This window comes from Phyllobates terribilis, unplaced genomic scaffold (genome assembly GCF_046119375.1).
Source record: "Phyllobates terribilis strain yellow unplaced genomic scaffold, ASM4611937v1 Scaffold_11__3_contigs__length_659146591, whole genome shotgun sequence".
In the NCBI taxonomy this organism is placed as follows: Eukaryota; Metazoa; Chordata; class Amphibia; order Anura; family Dendrobatidae; genus Phyllobates; species Phyllobates terribilis.
Window position 1 is genome coordinate 586,008,269 of NW_027362771.1, and position 25,105 is coordinate 586,033,373.

Genomic DNA, 25,105 nt, shown 5'->3' on the forward strand with positions numbered 1-25,105 from the left:
GGTTGCATGGTCGAGTCGCTAGAAGAAAGCCATTACTGCACAAATGCCACAAAGTATCTCACCTACAATACGCCAAACAGCACAAAGACAAGCCTCTAAACTTCTAGAACAAGGTAATTTGGAGTGATGAGACCAAAATTGAACTTTTTGGCCACAACCATAAACGTTTGGAGAGAGGTCAACAAAGCCTATGATGAAAGGAACACCATTCCTACAGTAAAGCACGCAGGTGGATTGCTGATGTTTTGGGGATGTGTGAGCTACAAAGGCACAGGAAACTTGGTAAAAGTTGAAGGAAATATGAATGCAGCACGTTATCAGCAAATACTGGAGGCAAATTTGCACTCATCAGCCGGAAGCTGTGCATGGGACGTACTTGGACGTTCCAATATGACAACGATCCAAAACACAAGGCCAAGTCGACCTGTCATTGGCTACAGCAGAACAAAGTGAAGGTTCTGGAGTGGCCATCTCAGTCTCCTGACCTCAATATCATTGAGCGAGTCTGGGGAGATCTCAAGCTCGCAGTTCATGCTAGACAGCCCAGGAATTTACAGGAACTGGAGGCTTTTTGCCAAGAAGAATGGGCAGCTTTACCATCTGAGAAATTAAAGAACCTCATCCACAACTACCACAAAAGACTTCAAGCTGTCATTGATGTTAGAGGGGGCAATACACGGCATTAAGAACTGGGGTATGTGAACTTTTGATCAGGGTCATTTGGATGTTTTTTGGTTCTCATTAAGATTTAAAAAGAGAAAACACAGTAGTTTGACAATAAATGGCTTCACCCAATCAATAACCATGAGTGGAGAAAAAGTTTTTTTGGCATCATTCATATTCTCTGAAACAAGGCCAAGAAAGGAAAAATTCTGCAGGTGTATGTAAACTTTTGAGCACAACTGTACATACCCGGTATATTCAAGGGGAATGAGTGTTTTGATCCATCTCAATGTTCCACTTATCTGTCAAAATGTTAAAGTGGATAAAGAAGGGAGGTACATTTGTATTATGAGGAAATGAAATAACATAGACTGTATGAGTGTGACAGTTTATATACCTTCCCCTCCGTATTATGGTATAGTACTGTAGGAAATTTTGCAATTTATTGGACATGCTCCACAAGCACCGATAATAATTCTGGGTGACGTCAATAATATTGTAGATAAGGCTTTAGATAGAATTCATAAAGACCAAGGGACGGGTATAACAGGTTTAACTCCTTTAGGAGAGTTCCTGCAAGAGGTAGATCTTTTGGATCTTTGGAGAATCGGAAATGTAGATATTAAATTATACTCTTGCTTCTCACCCACGTATGGCTCACTCTCCCGGATAGATCTAACTTTAGGAAATTTGCAAACAGCTAGATTATTAAGATCAGTGGATTATCTACCCTGTAGCCTCTCAGACCACGCTCCAATAAAAGTAATTATTCAATTTGGCTTACAGGATCGAACAATGATCCCACACTGGAGGTTTAACCCTTTTTGGTTTAATGTATTTCCCAAACCCCTCGAACTGTCACAAATGCTAGACTAATTCTTTAAGGACAATATAGCATCCACCTTACTTGCAATGGTTTGGGATACCATGAAGGCCTTTTTAAGAGGTATTTTAAATAAAAAAGTGGACGAGACTAAGAATGCCTCCACAATACTAGAACAGATGCTTAGGACTGAAGTACAACAGGCCGAAAGTAAATATCTGGTAGACCCCTCTAATAACCACCAAATCAGCTTAAAAGGAGCTGAACATCAACTAGCTCAACATATGTTAACTAAAGCAAACAATAAGCAATTCTTCCGAAAACAAAAATATTGTGAATAAGGAGAAAAAGCTGGCCATGTATTAGCAACCATATCAAAAGCTCAACAAGAGACCTCCTTTACTAAAGACGTGAAGGGAAGAGATGGGATTCTAATACAGACACCTTCAGATATTCTCAAGGTTTTTCAAGAATTTTTCACATCATTATACGAATCCAGAGTGTCCCCTCTAGCGGAAGAGTTACACACTTTTCTAAACCCTCTTAATCAGCCTAAATTATCAGTAGAGGATTCTAACTTACTGGATGCCCCCTTTAGTACAAATGAGCTTGAGATAGCACTAAACTTGATGGCCAACAATAAATCACCGGGGACAGATGGGCTGCCGGCAGAAATATTTAAACAGTTTAGTGACATACTGATACCTCGGTTTCTATTGGTTATCAATGCCGCACTAGAAGACGGTAGACTTCCCCCTTCTATGAATGAAGCCACTATTGTGGTCATCCCTAAGCAAGATAAAGACCCCCAACGTCCTGAATCATATCGCCCAATTTCGCCGCTGAATACAGATATTAAAATATTAGCTAAAGCCCAAACAAATTGACAGCAGTTAACATTAGACGCTTATATTTAAACATGCAAATACCCACAGAAGACAGTAGCTCTAAAGCAGTGGTGTCACTGGACGCAGCCAAAGCGTTCGATAGTATAGATTGGGGGTACTTATGGGCGGTGATGTCAAATATGGGCTTTGGTGAGAGATTTATTGCATGGGTCAAATTACTATACTCTTCTCCGCAAGCTAAAGTGCCAGGCAAGAAAAAATATAGCTTCATATTGGAAAAACCCCAAGTCTCCGGTTGTTGGGGAGGTAATATCAAAGGTGAACAGCATCATATGCCTGGAGAAGTATGTGTATCAGAAAAGAGGGGCATATCAGAAATTCGAAGATATATTGGCACCCTGGTTGGATAGGCCAAATCTGCCCCCCCTGACACTGGCATGGCTTAGAGCTCTTTTTCAATTGTCTTAATATTTCTGTGCAGACTGAGAATTTAAATGGTGTCTTTCTCCATACATATATGTTACTATTTGTGCCTTTATTCTTATGATGGTATGTGATATCCATGTATCTGTTGATGTATATTAGGGTACTATTGTACTGTATTCTTATCAGCAGCAAAATGTAGGCTTTGGGATAGAAAGGGTTGGGGTGGAAATGGGAAGGGTTTATTTGTATTAAATCGTATTTTTTTTTTTCAAATCTTTAATAAAAATTATCTGATCAAAAATAGGCGGAGCATACCCCACTTACTGTATATCATATCACTACCACTGCTAATGCTTCTACTATGCCAAAATTATACCGCACTCATAAAACTTCACTACAACTACTCCATCTTCAGAAATACTACAATACCACGAGTACTTCTGCATCCTCAACATCTCCTCCCTGCTACTACAAACGTAAGCTAATACCTGATCGACTATCACCTTACTACTGTGTCGCCAAATAACATCACTAGTACTACATTCACAAGATCATGCTCCACAGGTACCACTACTACTAAATCCACAATAGCATACATTCAATCATATTACCTCACTACTACATCCCAAAATGACCTCATTACCATGACTACTTCATACCCGAGATAATACTGCACCGATATCACTTCATTATTACTAGTCCATCCCTAAAATCATACAGATAGATAAAACTTTACGACTACCATGCTGCTTCTACTACATGCACAAGATCATACTCCATCTATATTACATCCACAAGATCATACTCCACTTTACACTTCACTACTGCTATGTCCACAAGACCATAGACAATCCATAATATATCCACAAGATCTTACTCCACTTTACCACTTCACTATTATTACAGTACTGTGCACAGGTTTTAATCAGGTGTGCAAAAAATGCTGCAAAGTAAGAAGCTTTCAAAATAGAAATGTTAATTGTTTACTTTTTTAAATTAACAAAATGCAAAGTGAATGAACAAAATCAAAATAAAATCACATCTATATTTGGTGACCGCCCTTTACCTTCATCAGGTCTTCTCTGTTACTTGGACATAGTTTTGGACATAGTTTTTAAAGAAGCTAGGCGGGAGGTTGTTCCAAACATCTTAGAGAACTGACCCCAGATCTTCTGTGAATGAGGCTTGTGCAGATCCTTCAGTCTCTTCATGTGATCCCAGACAGACTGGAAGATGTGAGATCAGGGCTCTGTGGGGCCGGATCATCACTTCCAGGATTCCTTGTTCTTCTTTATGGTGAAGATTCTTTCGTTCTTAATGACATTGACTAGATGTTTGGGGTTGTTATCCTGCTCCAGAATAAATTTGGAGCTAAGCAGACCCCTCCCGATGGTACTGCATGATGGATAAGTGTCTGCCTGGATTTCTCAGCATTGAGGACACCATTAATCCTGACCAAATAACATTTGTTGAACCGCAGCCCCAAACTTGCAGAACCCTCCACCGAGCTTCATTGTTGCCTGCAGACCCTCATTATTGTGCCGCTCTCCAGCCCCCTGGCAACAAACTGCCTTCTGTTACAGCCAAATATTTCACATTTCGATTCCTCTGTCCAGAGCACCTGCTGACAAGCACCCCAGCACCCCAGATCCCATGTTTTCTTGCAAATTGGAGTCACTTGGCCAAGCTACCATATCGCCATATCGCTGGTAGAATTCTGCTCATAATTCTTCCATGAGGACCTCTTCTGGCCAGGCTTCTCTGAACAGTAGGTGGGTGTAGCTGGGTCTCACTGGTTACTGCAGTCCTGAGCAGCCACCACTAGGACCAAAAGGAAGTGAGAATGATGTGTGTTTCATCTGCTGCACCATCTACGTTCCTCAACATTGCCCATTACTTGGTGATCTCAATGCTGAGAAATACAGGCAGATACTTATCCATCATGCGGTAGCATCAGGGAGGCGTCTGATTTGCTCCAAATTTATTCTGCAGAAGGAGAACGACTCCAAACATCCTGCCAATGTCATTAAGAACCATCTTCAGCATAAAGAAGAACAAGGAGTCCTGAAATTCATGATACAGCCCCACAGAACCCTGATCTCACATCATCTAGTCTGTCTGGGATCACATGAAGAGAAAGAAGGATTTGTACATGCCTCGTATACAGAAGATCTGTGGTCAGTTCTCCAAGATGTTTGGAACAACCTCCTACAGAGTTCCTTCAAAATTTGTGCTCAAGTGTAACATCAAGAAGTGATGCTTCGATGCTATTTAGAAGGCAAAGGGAGGTCACATCAAATATTGAATTTAAATTACATTTCTCTTTTTGTTCACTCACTTTACATTTTGTTAATTGCTAAAGTGATAAACTATTAACACTGTTTGAAAGCTTTCTTACTTTTCAGCGTTTTTCCACATGTTCAATTTTTTGACCAGTATTGGAAATCATGAAAATCTTACTGCACTATACCACTTCACTACTACTACTACATCTACTACTACTGCTACTACTACATCTACTACTGCTACTACTACTACACGTACTACTACTACTACATCTACTACTACTACATCTACTACTACTACTACATCTACTACTACTACATCTACTACTACTACTACACCTACTACTACATCTACTACTACTACTACACCTACTACTACATCTACTACTACTACTACTACACCTACTACTACATCTACTACTACTACATCTACTACTATTACTACACCTACTACTACATCTACTACTACTACTACTACTACACCTACTACTACTACTACATCTACTACTACTACACCTACTACTACTACTACATCTACTACTACTACTACACCTACTACTACTACTACTACATCTACTACTACTACATCTACTACTACTATTACACCTACTACTACTACTACATCTACTACTACTACATCTACTACTACTACTACACCTACTACTACTACTACATCTACTACTACTACATCTACACCTACTACTACTACTACATCTACTACTACTACTACATCTACTACTACTACATCTACTACTACTACTACTACACCTACTACTACATCTACTACTACTACATCTACTACTACTACTACACCTACTACTACTACTACATCTACTACTACTACTACATCTACTACTACTACATCTACTACTACTACACCTACTACTACATCTACTACTACTACATCTACTACTACTACTACACCTACTACTACTACTACTACTACATCTACTACTACTACTACACCTACTACTACTACTACATCTACTACTACTACATCTACTACTACTACATCTACTACTACTACTACACCTACTACTACATCTACTACTACTACTACTACTACACCTACTATTACATCTACTACTACTACTACTACTACACCTACTACTACATCTACTACTACTACATCTACTACTACTACTACACCTACTACTACTACTACATCTACTACACCTACTACTACATCTACTACTACTACATCTACTACTACTACTACACCTACTACTACATCTACTACTACTACTACTACTACACCTACTATTACATCTACTACTACTACTACTACTACACCTACTACTACATCTACTACTACTACTACATCTACTACTACTACTACACCTACTACTACTACTACATCTACTACTACTACATCTACTACTACTACTACTACACCTACTACTACATCTACTACTACTACTACACCTACCACTACTACTACTACTACTAATACTGAATCCACAATACCATATACCATATATAAATATGCCACAGAGACCACTTCATAACTACAACCAGGAGATTATACTTTCCAGAGGCCGCTTCATTACTACTATGCCATCTACAGGATTTTACTACATTCTCACGATCATACACCATTACTACTCATTGATGGAATGATGGAAAAACAGGCATTCCTCACATGTATTAAAGCTGTCGAACAGTCGCAAATCATGTTCACGGAGCGACGAAAACTTAACGCCCGAGCACGCTAAAGATAATAGGTACTCGCCTGAGCATGCTCATAAATCTAGAGGAATGAGCATGCTCGATCATCACTAAATTCATCCCAAAATCATGGTCAATCCATGATCCAATCATATCGTCTCAAAACTGGTCTCACTTCATGACTAGTAATTATTCTCCATGATTCTACTCCAGTCATTCTACCCAAATACTAATATTTCTTCCCCAGGACATATGATATCTATATAATCTCAAAACTATTACTCCCTCTGTTGCCGCTCGCAAGTATATCACCCCATTACTAGTACTGTATGCCCAAGACAATATTGTTTCACTTCTACTTTGATTATATCATATAAAAACTACTACTCCATTCATGATCATAATTTACAGGGTCGGGGTTTGCAGATTCAGAAAACCACTGGCCCCCGGCTGCAGTTTGTTTTAAAACAACAAACTGTGCACTTCTCACACCCTGTGGTCCAGCGCTGACTCTCTGCCGCTGCTCCTGCACCTCTGAGCAGCTCATGTAGTCAACTTGGGCAGACCTGCTGAGCTCACTGATTGGCTGCAGCACTGTCGACGTGGTATTAACACTGCAGACAATAACAGACACTGGGAGCAGTGGTGGAGACTAAGTACTGGAACTGACAAGTATGAGTAACGAAAAGGTGCCACTAACGTATACACAAATAATAAGAGAAGTGATACAGTGCAGATAAAGATATAAGGATAAGAACAGTATTATAGTAGTTATATTCTTGTACATAGGGGGCAGTATTATAGTAGTTATATTCTTGTACATAGGGGCAGTATTATAGTAGTTATATTCTTGTACATAGGGGCAGTATTATAGTAGTTATATTCTTGTATATAGGGGGCAGTATTATAGTAGTTATATTCTTGTACATAGGGAGCAGTATTATAGTAGTTATATTCTTGTACATAGGGGGCAGTATTATAGTAGTTATATTCTTGTACATAGGGGGCAGTATTATAGTAGTTATATTCTTGTACATAGGGGGCAATATTATAGTAGTTATATTCTTGTACATAGGGCCAGTATTATAGTAGTTATATTATTGTACATAGGGGGCAGTATTATAGTAGTTATATTATTGTACATAGGGGGCAGTATTATAGTAGTTATATTATTGTACATAGGAGCAGTATTATAGTAGTTATATTCTTGTACATAGGGAGCAGTATTATAGTAGTTATATTCCTGTACATAGGGGCAGTATTATAGTAGTTATATTCTTGTACATAGGGGCAGTATTATAGTAGTTATATTCTTGTACATAGGAGCAGTATTATAGTAGTTATATTCTTGTACATAGGGGCAGTATTATAATAGTTATATTCTTGTACATAGAGGGCAGTATTATAGTAGTTATATTCTTGTACATAGGGGCAGTATTATAGTAGTTATATTCTTGTACATAGGGGGCAGTATTATAGTAGTTATATTCTTGTACATAGGGGGAAGTATTATAGTAGTTATATTCTTGTACATAGGGAGCAGTATTATAGTAGTTATATTCTTGTACATAGGGGGAAGTATTATTATGTTTTTTTTTCCTATTACATAGTAGTCTCGGCTTTATTTTATGCCCGTCACTGTTTAGTGACAACCACTTTTCTGAATCAAAAATATTTTTATTGCTGTAGTCACATTTCTCTCCTCACCTCTTGGCAGTACAATTAAATTAAATTAGTCAGTAAGGGGAGGGGGTAAAACTGAGCAGAGTTAATGAGTGAAGTAGTTTTATAATCCTACCTTGATTCTCTCCATGATTGGAGGTGCATTCAGAATAGGATTATTAGGAACCTCCCTAATTTCTTCATGTGAATTTTTTTGTGATAGGATTTAGGAATGGTCACTGTACCAGTGAACGGTAGACTGATGGTAATGAGGTGTGTAGTATAATTATTAATAGGGGGCATAGTCCATTATGGCAGCTTTATGGACTTGCATGCTGCCTCCTGACCTTTGCAGATGTGTTTCTGTGACATTTTGTATTTCTGGTGCTCCTCATTGATACAGTATACAAATGGTATTACCCCACCCCCACCAAATGAACTGAAGCAAGAATAAGAGAAGCAGCGGTGAGTACCATGAAGGAAAAGCCTGTGGAGGAAGCATCCATCAAAGAGAAAGCTGACTGCGAACCAATACTGCACAGCTCAGCAAAGTACAAAATGCAGTTTGCTTTATTTTTTAATTTAGTTCTGCTCACTGAAGCAGCTGCAATGCAATTCTCAGGATCTACAGTAAATGAACACATTCAGCTTATGCAACCACCATACCCTGCACAGACCAGTGCCACACAAATTGGGTCATCAGAGATGCCACCAGAATTCACCCTAAGCTGCCCGTGGGTCCTGGTAACTGCTGGCACTCACAATCTTCTGCAATGACACAGGGTCTAGTGGCGGACCCCCATCTTAGGAGTGTCTGAAAGTGCTCCCCCTCCTGCCTTGTGACATCACTAAACCATCGCTCAGGGGGGCAGAAATTTGCCAGTTTGCTCCTGCTACAGGGTGAGGTTGAATCTGAAGTAAACATATGAATAATAGATATCAGATGGAGACAATATGACCTGATGTTCAGTGGACGCAGGGTGCGATTTCTAATGCCAATGGCGGCCCACCAAGTGACTGGCCGAACGGTGTTTTGTGCACCATGGTGGTAACAGGAGCTTCTAATGACCAGTGTCAGGCTGAGGAGCCAGGAGCCCCTCAGTAACATGGACTCTGGGGGCCCACTGCTCAGCAACATGAAAATATCACATTACCTTCCTTCACAAATTTACCCATTATTCTAAATAAGAATAAATGGGATCCTTTGTTAAATGAATGTTGAGATGATGCCCTTGTCTGAACATAGTGACACAAATGTATTGTGCCAACTACTTCTCATATAGGTGGAGTGGAGAGCCCATTCCTGCACGGGGGCCCACCAGAAAATTCTCCTGTTCTCCCGTGGTCCAGTCCGAGATTGCTTATGACCATTACTTTAACATACCCCTACACTGCCCAGTTGTCAATTTTCTCCCCTGTAGATAGTACGATTGTCCTGTTGGTTGTCTTTACTGAATTTAAGGGTTGCCAAAGATTAGAACTGCTACAACTCTAGAAAAAGCGCAACTTCTATCCCTTTTGAGTATTACAACTCAACCCCATTCAACCATAGACACACCATTCAGCAGTTATTGCACTCACAGTGATTAAAGGGAATCTGTCAGCAGATTTTTGCTTTGTAATATGAGAGCAGCATGATGTAGGGGCAGACACCCTGATCCTAGCGATATGTCACTTATTAGGCTGTGTTTTTCTATTTCAATGCAAGCAGTGTTTTATCAGGGGGAGATTATCACTACAGGACTAGCTGCCTTGTGCCTCCTAGTCCAACCATGCCCCCAGCACTGATTAGCAGTTCTCTGTCACTATACAATATACACAGAAAGCAGTGATATGGGTAGCATTGTACACTGTTCAGCAACTGAGCTCTGCTAGATCTGCAGCAGAGAAAACTGTGACTAACATAACTGCTGCACCCAGTAAACTAAGTGACACATCGCTGGAATCAGGGTCTCTGTCCCTACATCACGCTGTTGTCAAATTACATAGCAAAAAATGGATGAAGTAAAAGAAGAAAACGTTTATTTATTCCTACATTCCAAAAAATCCAGACTGTAAATCCAGAAAATTTTAACGTTTCAGTCCTGTATCCGGACCTTCATCAGAAAGATGTGGATTGCTAGCAGTGCAGTGGAGGAACCATGTAAGAAGTGCTGTGGGGAATGTGACAGACACATGAACCACACAGCCTAAGACGTCCGTCACATCCCCCACAGCACTTCTTACATGGTTCCTCCACTGCACCGCTAGTAATCCGCATCTTTCTGATGAAGATCCGGATACAGGACTGAAACGTTAACATTCTGGATTTAATGGATTCCATGAATAAATGAATGTTTTCTTCTTTTACTTCATCCATTTGAGTGCCGAGTTTATACTAGTGCAGCAGAGAAGTCAAATATAATGGTGGGGTCATCTCAAAATAAGAGAAACTATATGTGGAGTCTGCAGTCTGCCGTGCACCTAATATTAGATAGAGGAAGCGGCGAGGTGGCGGCATGGTGCCCAGGAAAAAATATACAGTGCAATATTCAGCAAATATTATTACCTTTATTGAAGTCCACAATTGACAGATCACAGAACGGTTTTCAGCTCCGAACAGGAACCTTCGTCAAGCTCCGAACAGGAACCTTCCTCAAGTTCCGGACAGGAACCTTCGTCAAGCTCCGGACAGGAACCTTCCTCAAGCTCCGGACAGGAACCTTCGTCAAGCTCCGGACAGGAACCTTCCTCAAGCTCCGGACAGGAACCTCCCTCAAGCTCCGGACAGGAACCTCCCTCAAGCTCCGGACAGGAACCTTCGTCAAGCTCCGAACAGGAACCTTCGTCAAGCTCCGGACAGGAACCTTCCTCAAGCTCCGGACAGGAACCTTCCTCAAGCTCCGGACAGGAACCTTCGTCAAGCTCCGGACAGGAACCTTCTTCAAGCTCCGGACAGGAACCTTCCTCAAGCTCCGAACAGGAATCTTCGTCAAGCTCCGGACAGGAACCTTCCTCAAGCTCCGGACAGGAACCTTCGTCAAGCTCCGGACAGGAACCTTCCTCAAGCTCCGGACAGGAACCTTCCTCAAGCTCTGGACAGGAACCTTCCTCAAGCTCCGGACAGGAACCTTCCTCAAGCTCCGGACAGGAACCTTTGTCAAGCTCTGGACAGGAACCTTTGTCAAGCTCCGGACAGGAACCTTCCTCAATCTCCGGACAGGAACCTTCGTCAGGTGATCACTTGACATAGGCTCCTGTCTGGAGCTGAAAATTAGTTTGCGACCTGTCAATTTGTGGAAATAGTATTCTCTGAATATTGCATAGTATAGTTTTTCCTCGGCAGCGCACCGCCATCTCGACGATACCTCTATCTAATGTTAACCCGCTCAATCCCTGAGTGCGTTTTCTCCTGGTGCTGTCTCCCACCTTCAAAGTGAAGTTGATCTGACAATTACCAGGTTCTACTGTGCCACCCGAGCGCCACCTAAATTTTATCCTTCTGTACACCTAATACTGTCACAGCAATAAAAGGGGTTGTCCTGAGGATAGGCCATCTATTGGCAGGGGTAGGACAACTGGTCCGCTCACCAATCCGCAGTTTGCAGGTCCCACGGTGGCTGTCAGTAACCAGTGTACGGAGCAGGAGCAACACATCTCTCTACCCAGTGTAGTGCCCTCTAAGTACCAATTGGATAGGACTGGCATCATATATTTGGGTAGGGTGCACATAAGAATGCTTTGGAGTTACATGGCTCCCTTACGTCAGATTCGCTGTCAGAAATCTCTGAACACTTGAAAGAACACGATTTATACTTTCAGTAGAAGTTATTAAGCGTGGAACTTATTTTATTTAAAATTATAACATGACAGTGATTTCCCGCTTCTCTCGCCACCGTGACCATTTACATGTGTCAGATAGACTGACGGCAGTGCAAATCGTCCTATTCCACATGAGCAAGTTGCCACACGAGATACCACCACAAATCAGACAAGCGTCATCAAAGAAACAGTTGTTAAAAGCTATAAGCACCGTATTCCTGGGATTGGCAAACTGTGGTTAAAGGGGTGGTCCAGCCCTAAAAAAACAAATTTCATATACAATTTTAGGAAAGTATGATTCATTTATTGGGGTTCTGTGTTTATTGATATGAATGGGCACTGTGTAATGCTCAATTTCTCCTGTGGAGGCACTGCAGGGAAAATTAACACTTATTGCCAGTTGATCACTGGAGGCCCAAGCGGCAGGACACTTTATGAGCTGCCTATGACCCTTCAAGAACCCTTTTAATGACCATATCCCATGTAATATAGAATCTATATCACATAACTTCCCCCCAACAGCACTCTCAATGTCTAATAACATCAGGTCAATCATATACCTCCCCTCCAACCCACTCGGCTCCTAAAATTGTCTTGTTAACATTATCAATAAAGAAGAGAAAAGTCCAACTTCACCTCCAGACCTTATTTCATCCTCAGTGGCATGGACTCTTAGCATACATATACAGTGCGGAAAATAAGTATTTGATACACTGCCGATTTTGCAAGTTTTCCCACCTACAACGAATGGAGAGGTCTGTAATTTTTACAGTAGGTACATTTCACCAGTGAGAGACAGAATCTTAAAAAAAAACACAGTAAATTACATTGTATGATTTTTACACAATTAATTTGCATTTTATTGCATGAAATAAGTATTTGATACACTAGAAAAACAAAACTTAATATTTGGTACAGAAACCTTTGTTTACAATTACAGAGGTCAGACATTTCCTGTAGTTCTTGACCAGGTTTTCACACACTGCAGCAGGGATTTTGGCCCCCTCCTCCATACAGATCTTCTCCAGATCTTTCAGGTTTCGGGGCTGTCGCTGGGCAACATTGAGATTCAGCGCCCTCCAAAGATTTTCTATTGGGTTCAGGTCTGGAGACTGGCTAGGTCACTCCAGGACCTTGAAATGCTTCTACAGAGCCACTCCTTAGTTGCCCTGACTGTGTGTTTCGGGTCATTGTCATGCTCGAAGACCCAGCGATGACCCATCTTTAATGCTTTTACTGAGGGTAGGAGGTTGTTGGCCAAAATCTCGCAATACATGACCCCATCCATTCTCACTTCAATACGGTGTCCCCTTTGCAGAAAAGCACCCCCAAAGTATGAGGTTTCCCCCACCATGTTTCATGGTTAGGATGGTGTTCTTGGGTTTGTACTCCTCCTTCTTCCTCCTCCAAAAACGGCAGTGATGTTGTTACCAAAAAGTTGTTAATCCATGACAGCATAGTGTGTTACCAACGGTAATGTTTGAGACTGTGTTCCCAGCTCCTTTCAGGTCATTGACCAGGTCCTCCTGTGTAGTTCTGGGCTGGTTCCTGACCTTTTTCAAAATCATCCTTACTCCACAAGGCGAGATTTTGCATGGAGCCCCAGACCGAGGAAGATTAACAGTCATTTTGTGTTTCTTCCATTTTCTGAAAATTGTACCAACAGTTGTTGCCTTCTCACCAAGCTGCTTGCCTATTGTCCTGTAGCCCATCCCAGCCTTGTGCAGGTCTACAATTTTGTCCCTGGAGTCCTTAGACAGCTCTTTGGTCTTGGCCATGGTGAAGAGGTTGGAGTGTGATTGATTGAGTCAGTGGACAGGTGTCTTTTTTACAGTTCAAACAGGTGCAATTAATACAGGTAATGAGTGCAGAGTAGGAGGCTTCTTAAAGAAAAACTGATATGTGAGAAGCAGAATTCTTGCTGGTTGGTAGGTGATCAAATACTTATTTCATGCAATAAAATGTAAATTAATTATGTAAAAATCATACAATGTGATTTTCTAGTTTTTAATTTTAGATTCTCACAGGTGAAGTGTACCTACAATAACAATTATAGACCTCTCCATTCTTTGTAGGTGGTAAAACTTGCAAAATTGGCAGTGTATCAAATACTTATTTTCCTCACTGTAGTAGGACAGATTAGAGTTATTCTCCATGTGTTGAACTAGGAATCAGCAATTTCAAGACTAAATGTCAAATTTGATTCCCTCAGGAATAGTTGTACACTCTGTGATATCACATGAATATGTAGAGAACTAACATGATGGTGACTAGCATTATCATATGTGTGATCAGAGTCCGATATATGAACATATACCATCGTTATTACCTGTAGAAAACCCCAACCTCTGATGAAGCAAAGCATTGCACCAACTGAATCTTAGGGCAAAGAATTGGCCAACTGATTTATAATGACCATTAATGGTAACCATTAATGACTGAATGTTGGAACTTATCTTGTCCAAAATTAATTTTGGGGGCCTTTTCTGGATAAGTGAGGCCAATCAAAGAATATCTGAATATTGGATCCAACCACTTGTGAACACAATCTCGTACTCAGTCTACTCCAGTCTTTGTGCCTCTTGTTGGCTGATTGAATCTCATATCAATCTCTTATAGCCAACCACTGGCCTAATTTATCTTTGGGCTTAGCTCTTCCAATCTGAATTTCTTTTTTTAAGAATTAACCTGAATTGTAAAACCAACCTGTGACCAGATGAATTTGTGGACAGCGCCTGATCAGATCTGGTCTCCAAGCTCTGCAAACTTCAAGCCGATCATCTGAATCACTTCTTGTGCCCCTTTGTGAGTGGCCCCATAGCTCATTAATCCAGTATGGCTCATTTACAATGCCTATAACCAGCTTGACATACCAGGTAATGGGGCTTCACAAAATGATCACACCCATACAATTCTAAAATTGAGGTGCTACGCATACTGCCCTATAACGAAACAACGCCATACCACTGGGTACGCCAGGATGTCTTCATAGTAATGAGCTGGACCTTCTCAATCACTCAGAGGCTTGTAGACAGCTGACATCGACCCATTCAAAGCAGGATGTGAAGTAGATGAGTCTACGGGACTGTATATTACAGGTGCCCCCTTGGCGCTTGTGGCTGAAGGGTGGAGCGCACTTTGTACATGCAGTGCATTCTAGATCGTGGATCCTCAACAGCACTTTGGTATGGGGCACTTAGTGGGGACACTAGCCTTAATTGATTAGGGTATGAGTTGAATGACCCAATGTATTGAGAACTAGCCTAATGACTGGTGCTCATAGAGGTTAGCATCGTTGTCTTTGTGGAGCATGTGACAACATGGGATATTATATTCTTTTTTTATGCAGAACATTCCTGCAAAATGTAGAAGGAAATACATGCACAATAATTTCACTGCTTTACATCTTTACAACTCATAGATCGTCAGCTCTTCCGACCATCTCATGGAAATTATATGCACATTAACCCCATTATACAGCAGTTACAACACCCCCCCCCCCCCCAATATCACCACCCAAATGTGCTCACAGCCCTATAGTGTCTGCAGCAAAGCTCCCCAGCGCTGACCAGTATCTGCTCCTATCACAAAGCAGCCCGAAGGGTGGATCTCTCCAGATAGCACTACCAAGATCCAGACTCCAATATCACCCCAGAAATGGGAGCGATAGATGGATACATAGACAGATAATATATAGATAGATAAGTAATACATAGATGGATAGATATCGTAGATAGATGGATGATAGATAATAAATAGATGATAGATAATAGATAGATAATAGATAGATGATAGATAATAGATAGAAGATAGATAATAGATAGATAATAGATAGATACTAGATAGATGTGAGCTGATATATATTATATATATGGACAGATTTCAGTATAAAATATGCTTCTGTAACCATGTACATAAAAATATTTTTTTGAATTCTTTCTTTCTATCTATTATCTATCTATCTATCTCCATTGCTGAATATGATGTTACTACTCCCCTGTACACATGAGCAGGTGCAGTGCAGGTCCACATGATCCATAGGAGCACGTCTACATCCCAGTGTACACCTATGTGCATGTGGAGCACAGCTATGACCAGGAGGACGGCACCTTGCACATTGCAGTGGGGACATATGCACTGTACGGTGTAGAATAAAATACAAGAACGCATACACAGAGCATCACCAGGGCTGTGTCTACCATCATCCCCGTCAGCTGGTAAACCACTGGGCTATGTGCATAGAATGCAGCATTATCAGGCGGATTTATTAATGGAGCATTGCACTGCAGTGCTATATATAGCTCCATACATGTTTTATATATGCTGTGCCCAGTGTTCATAGACAACACAAACATATGCACTGAACGATGGGGACAGCCACATACATAGTGCTGCCCATTTCATTGACACATTTATTACATTGCCCAGACGGTATAAATGTGTGTATATACAACTACCATACTGTACAGGTCCTGGACAGATCAGCTGCATGTCCGTATAGATACCAGCACATATATACATATATAGCAGGGAGTCACGCTGTAAATATGTGAGATAGATAGATAATAGATAGACAGATGATATATAGATAATAGATAGATGATAGATAGATAATAGATAGATAATAGATAGATAATAGATAGATAGATAGATAGATGATAGATAATAGATAGATAATAGATGATAGACAGATAATAGATAGATAATAGATAGATAGATAGATAGATAGATAGATAATAGATAGATAATGGATAGATGATAGATATGGCAGAGTCTGAGAAGTGACCCCCCAATACCACACATAACCCCGTCCTATATGGTATATGGGACAGCAGATATGCACATTCTATAGATCCGTCCACACATGTGGGACATATAGGGCAGAGCATACCTCACTATATGGACACGTATATATGGGATAGACTCACATGACACTACAGACGTGGATGAACACATGCACATATAGAATGGACACTCATACACCTCCTGTAGATGGATTTTTAGACTTCCTTGGGTTTTGGGCATCAACATAAATACAATGGACAGTTATAGCATGGAGACATGTTTAACCCTTACAGTGCACCATGGCCTATTGCACCCCCAATGCCAAGAGTGAAAAGGATATGGCCATTCGGTGATTTTTTTGGCGTATTTCCTCACCACGTTGTCTTCGCTGAAGAGGAAGAGGGAGCGGTTGACGGTTAAGCAGCTCTGCCGTACTGGGATCGGGTTGTACAGCGCCATAGTTCGGGCCCTCTGTGCCATTGACTGTTTGTAGATCCGCTGGGCCCCCGGGGGCCCACCTTGTCGACTTCCACGACCTGCGCCTCCCCCACCACGGGCCGGCACCTCGTCCCCGAAGCGAGCCCCCATGATGTTGGGGACAAAGTCCGCGGGTTACCGGAAAGCGAGGAGCAAGGAAAGATGTAGGAAAAGAAGAGGTAAGGACGCTGCAAAGCATCACATCTCATCCAGACAGGCAGCGTCCCGGATATGACTGCACGCTCCTCAGGTATCTCCGCAGACAGGTGCTCATATAGAAAATACAGGAATATACCGAGGAGCTCTCAACTTAGCAGTAGTGTAGAGCGCCGGGAGAAGACACGTACGCCCATTAACAAGTCAGATATACGGAGAGGATTCTATACAGGGTCTTCATGCATCAAAGTCCAGGTCGTGCCAGCAAATGGAGATATATATATGTAGAGAGGCAACGGTTAAGATCAGGGGGCGATCACACATTCCCTCGCCGCCAGGACTCGTCTCTTTAAAAATTAAAAAAAAAAACAATAATAATAAAAGGGGAAAAAAAAGGAAAATTAAAATAAAAAAAAAAGATTGAGGGGTCTTGCGGTGCGGACCCTCTCCCCTGTGCGCTCTGCTGTTTTCAGACCTGCCGTTTTCAGAGCTGCATCTTTCAAGATCCTGCAATCCGTCCGGGGCGGTGGGAGGAGGAGGAGGTGGAAAGGATGGGGGGGTGGTGGTTATGGGTGATAGGAAGAGAGAGCGAGAGGTGGTGGTGGTGGGGGGAACCGAGTGAGAGCGAGAGGAGGGGAATAAGGCAGTATTCAGAGTATGGGGGAGTCTTGGAGAACCTCACGATTGAGCCACCATGACATTTGGAGATGGGAAATCATTCACAATGGGTTATAGATTGATTGGCAATGGGTTGGTGATGGGGCCTGGGTTGGGGGGTGGCTCCAGCAATGCTTGGCATTTCCATTATATTCCCTACACCCCATTATTTTAGATATAGAGGCTCCAATGTGTCCAGTCTGGGAAGAAGCTGCTCAATGCTCCACAGCAGCAGCAGCAGCAGCGGAGGGAGAGATCCAGCAGGGGAGGGGGAGAGACTGGAAGAGAAGGAGGGGAGAGATATGCTGCAGTCCTCAGCTCCACTCCCCCACTACCACCACTCCCCCAGCCCTATGCAATGCCGACAGGTCTGCTGGCATCGGCCATAAGAGGCATCCAAAGTCCATACTGGAGAAGACTGGACGCCGAGCGGCCGGCAGACCTATAAACTATGGATCACCTATAGGATAAGGAGTGGGGATAAAGGTGGAGGTGTACTTCATGCTGGCTGCTGGCTCGCTCTACCTACACATGATAGCCCCAGGCCAATCACTGCAGCAGCTGGCCGCCAAACCCACACAGGAGCTGCTAAAGGTGGGGGGGATGAGGAGAGGAATATGACAAGCCAAGTGGAAAGTGACAAAAGGGGGTGAGCAAAATGGGAGATGGATAATGCATTAGCCTGGGCTGACACACAGTACAGGTGCTGGGAAAGGACCGCTCTGCACAGAAGTTGGGGGTCAGCTGGAGAGGGCGCTAGTGAGCAGGAGGCAAAGTGTAGAGGGAGCTATGCAGTGATGTGTCACACATTACAGTCTGGGCTGGGAGCTGTCCAAGTGCTGAACACCATACTACAAGGGGAGCAGCACAGCCTGTGCCACTACATGGCGACACTGCACCATTAACCCTGCAGCTGCCGGATCCGTGCAGCAGACTGCACGAAACATACAGCGTGTAATGCAGATACCACAGTGTATAGATAGAATTGCTGAGATACCAATTATCTGACCCATCTGCTACATAGCCATCCATCCATCCATCCATCTCTCCATCCATCCTTCTTACACTGCACTGTCCCTATCAGTGCCTGCAATGGTAGCAGCCTGCCAGTGTCTGCCATATGTGCCAGTGCTGCCACAGCTTTTCTGTCAGTGCTGCAGCATGTGTCTGGTTAATGGAGTAATTATCACCACTGTGAATGGCGCTGTCACTGCTCCATCTATGACACCACATAAGCTGCGATCATTTCCTGACACTGTCATCCAGTCTCCTCACTGATATATCACTAGTGCAATGTTGGGTGATTACCAGCAATGATCTGCCAGGAATGATGTCACTGTACAAGCACATTACTCCATGACTGCACTATATATACTGCTTAGTGCTACCACTGCACAGCCCCTACTCTACCGCTACACAGCGCCCCTTCTACCACTGCACAGCCCCTACTCTACCGCTACACAGCCCCCCTTCTACCACTGCACAGCCCCTACTCTACCGCTACACAGCCCCCCTTCTACCACTGCACAGCCCCTACTCTACCGCTACACAGCCCCCCTTCTACCACTGCACAGCCCCTACTCTACCGCTACACAGCCCCCCTTCTACCACTGCACAGCCCCTACTCTACCGCTACACAGCCCCCCTTCTACCACTGCACAGCCCCTACTCTACCGCTACACAGCGCCCCTTCTACCACTGCACAGCCCCTACTCTACCGCTACACAGCCCCCCTTCTACCACTGCACAGCCCCGACTCTACCGCTACACAGCCCCCCTTCTACCACTGCACAGCCCCTACTCTACCGCTACACAGCCCCCCTTTTACCACTGCACAGCCCCTACTCTACCGCTACACAGCCCCCCTTCTACCACTGCACAGCCCCGACTCTACCGCTACACAGCCCCCCTTCTACCACTGCACAGCCCCGACTCTACCGCTACACAGCTCCCCTTCTACCACTGCACAGCCCCTACTCTACCGCGACACAGCCCCCCTTCTACCACTGCACAGCCCCTACTCTACCGCTACACAGCCCCCCTTCTACCACTGCACAGCCCCTACTCTACCGCTACACAGCCCCCCTTCTACCACTGCACAGCCCCTACTCTACCGCTACACAGCCCCCCTTCTACCACTGCACAGCCCCTACTCTACCGCTACACAGCCCCCCTTCTACCACTGCACAGGCCCTACTCTACCGCTACACAGCCCCCCTTCTACCACTGCACAGCCCCGACTCTACCGCTACACAGCTCCCCTTCTACCACTGCACAGCCCCTACTCTACCGCTACACAGCCCCCCTTCTACCACTGCACAGCCCCTACTCTACCGCTACACAGCCCCCCTTCTACCACTGCACAGCCCCTACTCTACCGCTACACAGCCCCCCTTCTACCACTGCACAGCCCCGACTCTACCGCTACACAGCTCCCCTTCTACCACTGCACAGCCCCTACTCTACCGCTACACAGCCCCCCTTCTACCACTGCACAGCCCCTACTCTACCGCTACACAGCCCCCCTTCTACCACTGCACAGCCCCTACTCTACCGCGACACAGCCCCCCTTCTACCACTGCACAGCCCCGACTCTACCGCTACACAGCCCCCTTCTACCACTGCACAGCCCCTACTCTACCGCTACACAGCCCCCCTTCTACCACTGCACAGCCCCGACTCTACCGCTACACAGCTCCCCTTCTACCACTGCACAGCCCCTACTCTACCGCTACACAGCCCCCCTTCTACCACTGCACAGCCCCTACTCTACCGCTACACAGCCCCCCTTCTACCACTGCACAGCCCCGACTCTACCGCTACACAGCCCCCTTCTACCACTGCACAGCCCCTACTCTACCGCTACACAGCCCCCCTTCTACCACTGCACAGCCCCGACTCTACCGCTACACAGCCCCCCTTCTACCACTGCACAGCCCCGACTCTACCGCTACACAGCTCCCCTTCTACCACTGCACAGCCCCGACTCTACCGCTACACAGCCCCCCTTCTACCACTGCACAGCCCCGACTCTACCGCTACACAGCCCCCCTTCTACCACTGCACAGCCCCGACTCTACCGCTACACAGCTCCCCTTCTACCACTGCACAGCCCCGACTCTACCGCTACACAGCTCCCCTTCTACCACTGCACAGCCCCTACTCTACCGCTACACAGCCCCCTTCTACCACTGCACAGCCCCTACTCTACCGCTACACAGCCCCCCTTCTACCACTGCACAGCCCCGACTCTACCGCTACACAGCCCCCCTTCTACCACTGCACAGCCCCGACTCTACCGCGACACAGCTCCCCTTCTACCACTGCACAGCACCGACTCTACCGCGACACAGCCCCCCTTCTACCACTGCACAGCCCCGACTCTACCGCTACACAGCCCCCCTTCTACCACTGCACAGCCCCGACTCTACCGCTACACAGCCCCCCTTCTACCACTGCACAGCCCCTACTCTACCGCTACACAGCCCCCCTTCTACCACTGCACAGCCCCTACTCTACCGCTACACAGCGCCCCTTCTACCACTGCACAGCCCCTACTCTACCGCTACACAGCCCCCCTTCTACCACTGCACAGCCCCTACTCTACCGCTACACAGCCCCCCTTCTACCACTGCACAGCCCCGACTCTACCGCTACACAGCTCCCCTTCTACCACTGCACAGCCCCTACTCTACTGCTACACAGCCCCCCTTCTACCACTGTACAGCCCCGACTCTACCGCTACACAGCCCCCCTTCTACCACTGCACAGCCCCTACTCTACCGCTACACAGCCCCCCTTCTACCACTGCACAGCCCCGACTCTACCGCTACACAGCTCCCCTTCTACCACTGCACAGCCCCTACTCTACCGCTACACAGCCCCCCTTCTACCACTGCACAGCCCCTACTCTACCGCTACACAGCCCCCCTTCTACCACTGCACAGCCCCTACTCTACCGCGACACAGCCCCCCTTCTACCACTGCACAGCCCCGACTCTACCGCTACACAGCCCCCCTTCTACCACTGCACAGCCCCTACTCTACCGCTACACAGCCCCCCTTCTACCACTGCACAGCCCCGACTCTACCGCTACACAACTCCCCTTCTACCACTGCACAGCCCCTACTCTACAGCTACACAGCCCCCCTTCTACCACTGCACAGCCCCTACTCTACCGCTACACAGCCCCCCTTCTACCACTGCACAGCCCCGACTCTACCGCTACACAGCCCCCCTTCTACCACTGCACAGCCCCTACTCTACCGCTACACAGCCCCCCTTCTACCACTGCACAGCCCCGACTCTACTGCTACACAGCTCCCCTTCTACCACTGCACAGCCCCTACTCTACAGCTACACAGCCCCCCTTCTACCACTGCACAGCCCCTACTCTACCGCTACACAGCCCCCCTTCTACCACTGCACAGCCCCTACTCTACCGCTACACAGCCCCCCTTCTACAACTGCACAGCCCCGACTCTACCGCTACACAGCTCCCCTTCTACCACTGCACAGCCCCTACTCTACCGCTACACAGCCCCCCTTCTACCACTGCACAGCCCCTACTCTACCGCTACACAGCCCCCCTTCTACCACTGCACAGCCCCGACTCTACCGTTACACAACTCCCCTTCTACCACTGCACAGCCCCTACTCTACAGCTACACAGCCCCCCTTCTACCACTGCACAGCCCCTACTCTACCGCTACACAGCCCCCCTTCTACCACTGCACAGCCCCTACTCTACCGCTACACAGCCCCCCTTCTACCACTGCACAGCCCCGACTCTACCGCTACACAGCTCCCCTTCTACCACTGCACAGCCCCTACTCTACCGCTACACAGCCCCCCTTCTACCACTGCACAGCCCCTACTCTACCGCTACACAGCCCCCCTTCTACCACTGCACAGCCCCTACTCTACCGCGACACAGCCCCCCTTCTACCACTGCACAGCCCCGACTCTACCGCTACACAGCCCCCCTTCTACCACTGCACAGCCCCTACTCTACCGCTACACAGCCCCCCTTCTACCACTGCACAGCCCCGACTCTACCGCTACACAGCTCCCCTTCTACCACTGCACAGCCCCTACTCTACCGCTACACAGCCCCCCTTCTACCACTGCACAGCCCCTACTCTACCGCTACACAGCCCCCCTTCTACCACTGCACAGCCCCGACTCTACCGCTACACAGCCCCCTTCTACCACTGCACAGCCCCTACTCTACCGCTACACAGCCCCCCTTCTACCACTGCACAGACCCTACTCTACTGCTACACAGCCCCCCTTCTACCACTGCATAGCCCCTACTCTACCGCTACACAGCTCCCCTTCTATCACTGCACAGCCCCGACTCTACCGCTACACAGCCCCCCTTCTACCACTGCACAGCCCCGACTCTACCGCTACACAGCCCCCCTTCTACCACTGCACAGCCCCGACTCTACCGCGACACAGCTCCCCTTCTACCACTGCACAGCCCCGACTCTACCGCTACACAGCCTCCCTTCTACCACTGCACAGCCCCGACTCTACCGCTACACAGCCCCCCTTCTACCACTGCACAGCCCCGACTCTACCGCTACACAGCCTCCCTTCTACCACTGCACAGCCCCTACTCTACCACTGCACAGCCCCTACTCTACCACTGCACAGCCCCGACTCTACCGCTGCACAGCCCCCCTTGTAGCACTGCACAGCCCCCTTTCTAGCACTGCACAGCCCCCTTTCTAGCACTGCACAGTCCCTTTTCTACCACTGCACAGCCCCTACTCTACCGCTACACAGCTCCCCTTCTACCACTGCACAGCCCCTACTCTACCGCTACACAGCCCCCCTTCTACCACTGCACAGCCCCTACTCTACCGCTACACAGCCCCCCTTCTACCACTGCACAGCCCCTACTCTACCGCTACACAGCTCCCCTTCTACCACTGCACAGCCCCGACTCTACCGCTACACAGCCCCCCTTCTACCACTGCACAGCCCCGACTCTACCGCTACACAGCCCCCCTTCTACCACTGCACAGCCCCGACTCTACCGCGACACAGCTCCCCTTCTACCACTGCACAGCCCCGACTCTACCGCTACACAGCCCCCCTTCTACCACTGCACAGCCCCGACTCTACCGCTACACAGCCCCCCTTCTACCACTGCACAGCCCCGACTCTACCGCTACACAGCCCCCCTTCTACCACTTCACAGCCCCGACTGTACCGCTACACAGCCCCCCTTCTACCACTGCACAGCCCCGACTCTACCGCTACACAGCCCCCCTTCTACCACTGCACAGCCCCTACTCTACCGCTACACAGCCCCCTTCTACCACTGCACAGCCCCGACTCTACCGCTACACAGCCCCCCTTCTACCACTGCACAGCCCCGACTCTACCGCTACACAGCTCCCCTTCTACCACTGCACAGCCCCGACTCTACCGCTACACAGCCCCCCTTCTACCACTGCACAGCCCCGACTCTACCGCTACACAGCCCCCCTTCTACCACTGCACAGCCCCGACTCTACCGCTACACAGCCCCCCTTCTACCACTGCACAGCCCCGACTCTACCGCTTCACAGCCCCCCTTCTACCACTGCACAGCCCCTACTCTACCGCTACACAGCTCCCCTTCTAACACTGCACAGCCCCGACTGTACCGCTACACAGCGCCCCTTCTACCACTGCACAGCCCCTACTCTACCGCTACACAGCCCCCCTTCTACCACTGCACAGCCCCGACTCTACCGCTACACAGCCCCCTTCTACCACTGCACAGCCCCGACTCTACCGCTACACAGCCCCCCTTCTACCACTGCACAGCCCCGACTCTACCGCTACACAGCTCCCC

The 25,105-nt window shown here is 46.4% G+C and overlaps 1 protein-coding gene across 9 annotated transcripts in view; it reads right to left on the minus strand.

The window, feature by feature from the left end:
- CACNA1A (calcium voltage-gated channel subunit alpha1 A) overlaps positions 1–18,435 on the minus strand; it is a 691,505-nt gene extending 673,070 nt beyond the window's left edge. For 8 of the 9 annotated variants that reach the window (XM_073654330.1, XM_073654327.1, XM_073654325.1 and 5 more), the window contains exon 1: positions 17,302–18,435. In XM_073654330.1, coding sequence (XP_073510431.1) covers positions 17,302–17,549 — 248 coding nt within the window. In that variant the 5' untranslated portion in view covers positions 17,550–18,435. The remainder of the gene's footprint in view (positions 1–17,301) is intronic. The other variant, XM_073654332.1, reaches the window with a different exon arrangement.
- Between the last annotated feature and the right edge of the window lie 6,670 nt (positions 18,436–25,105).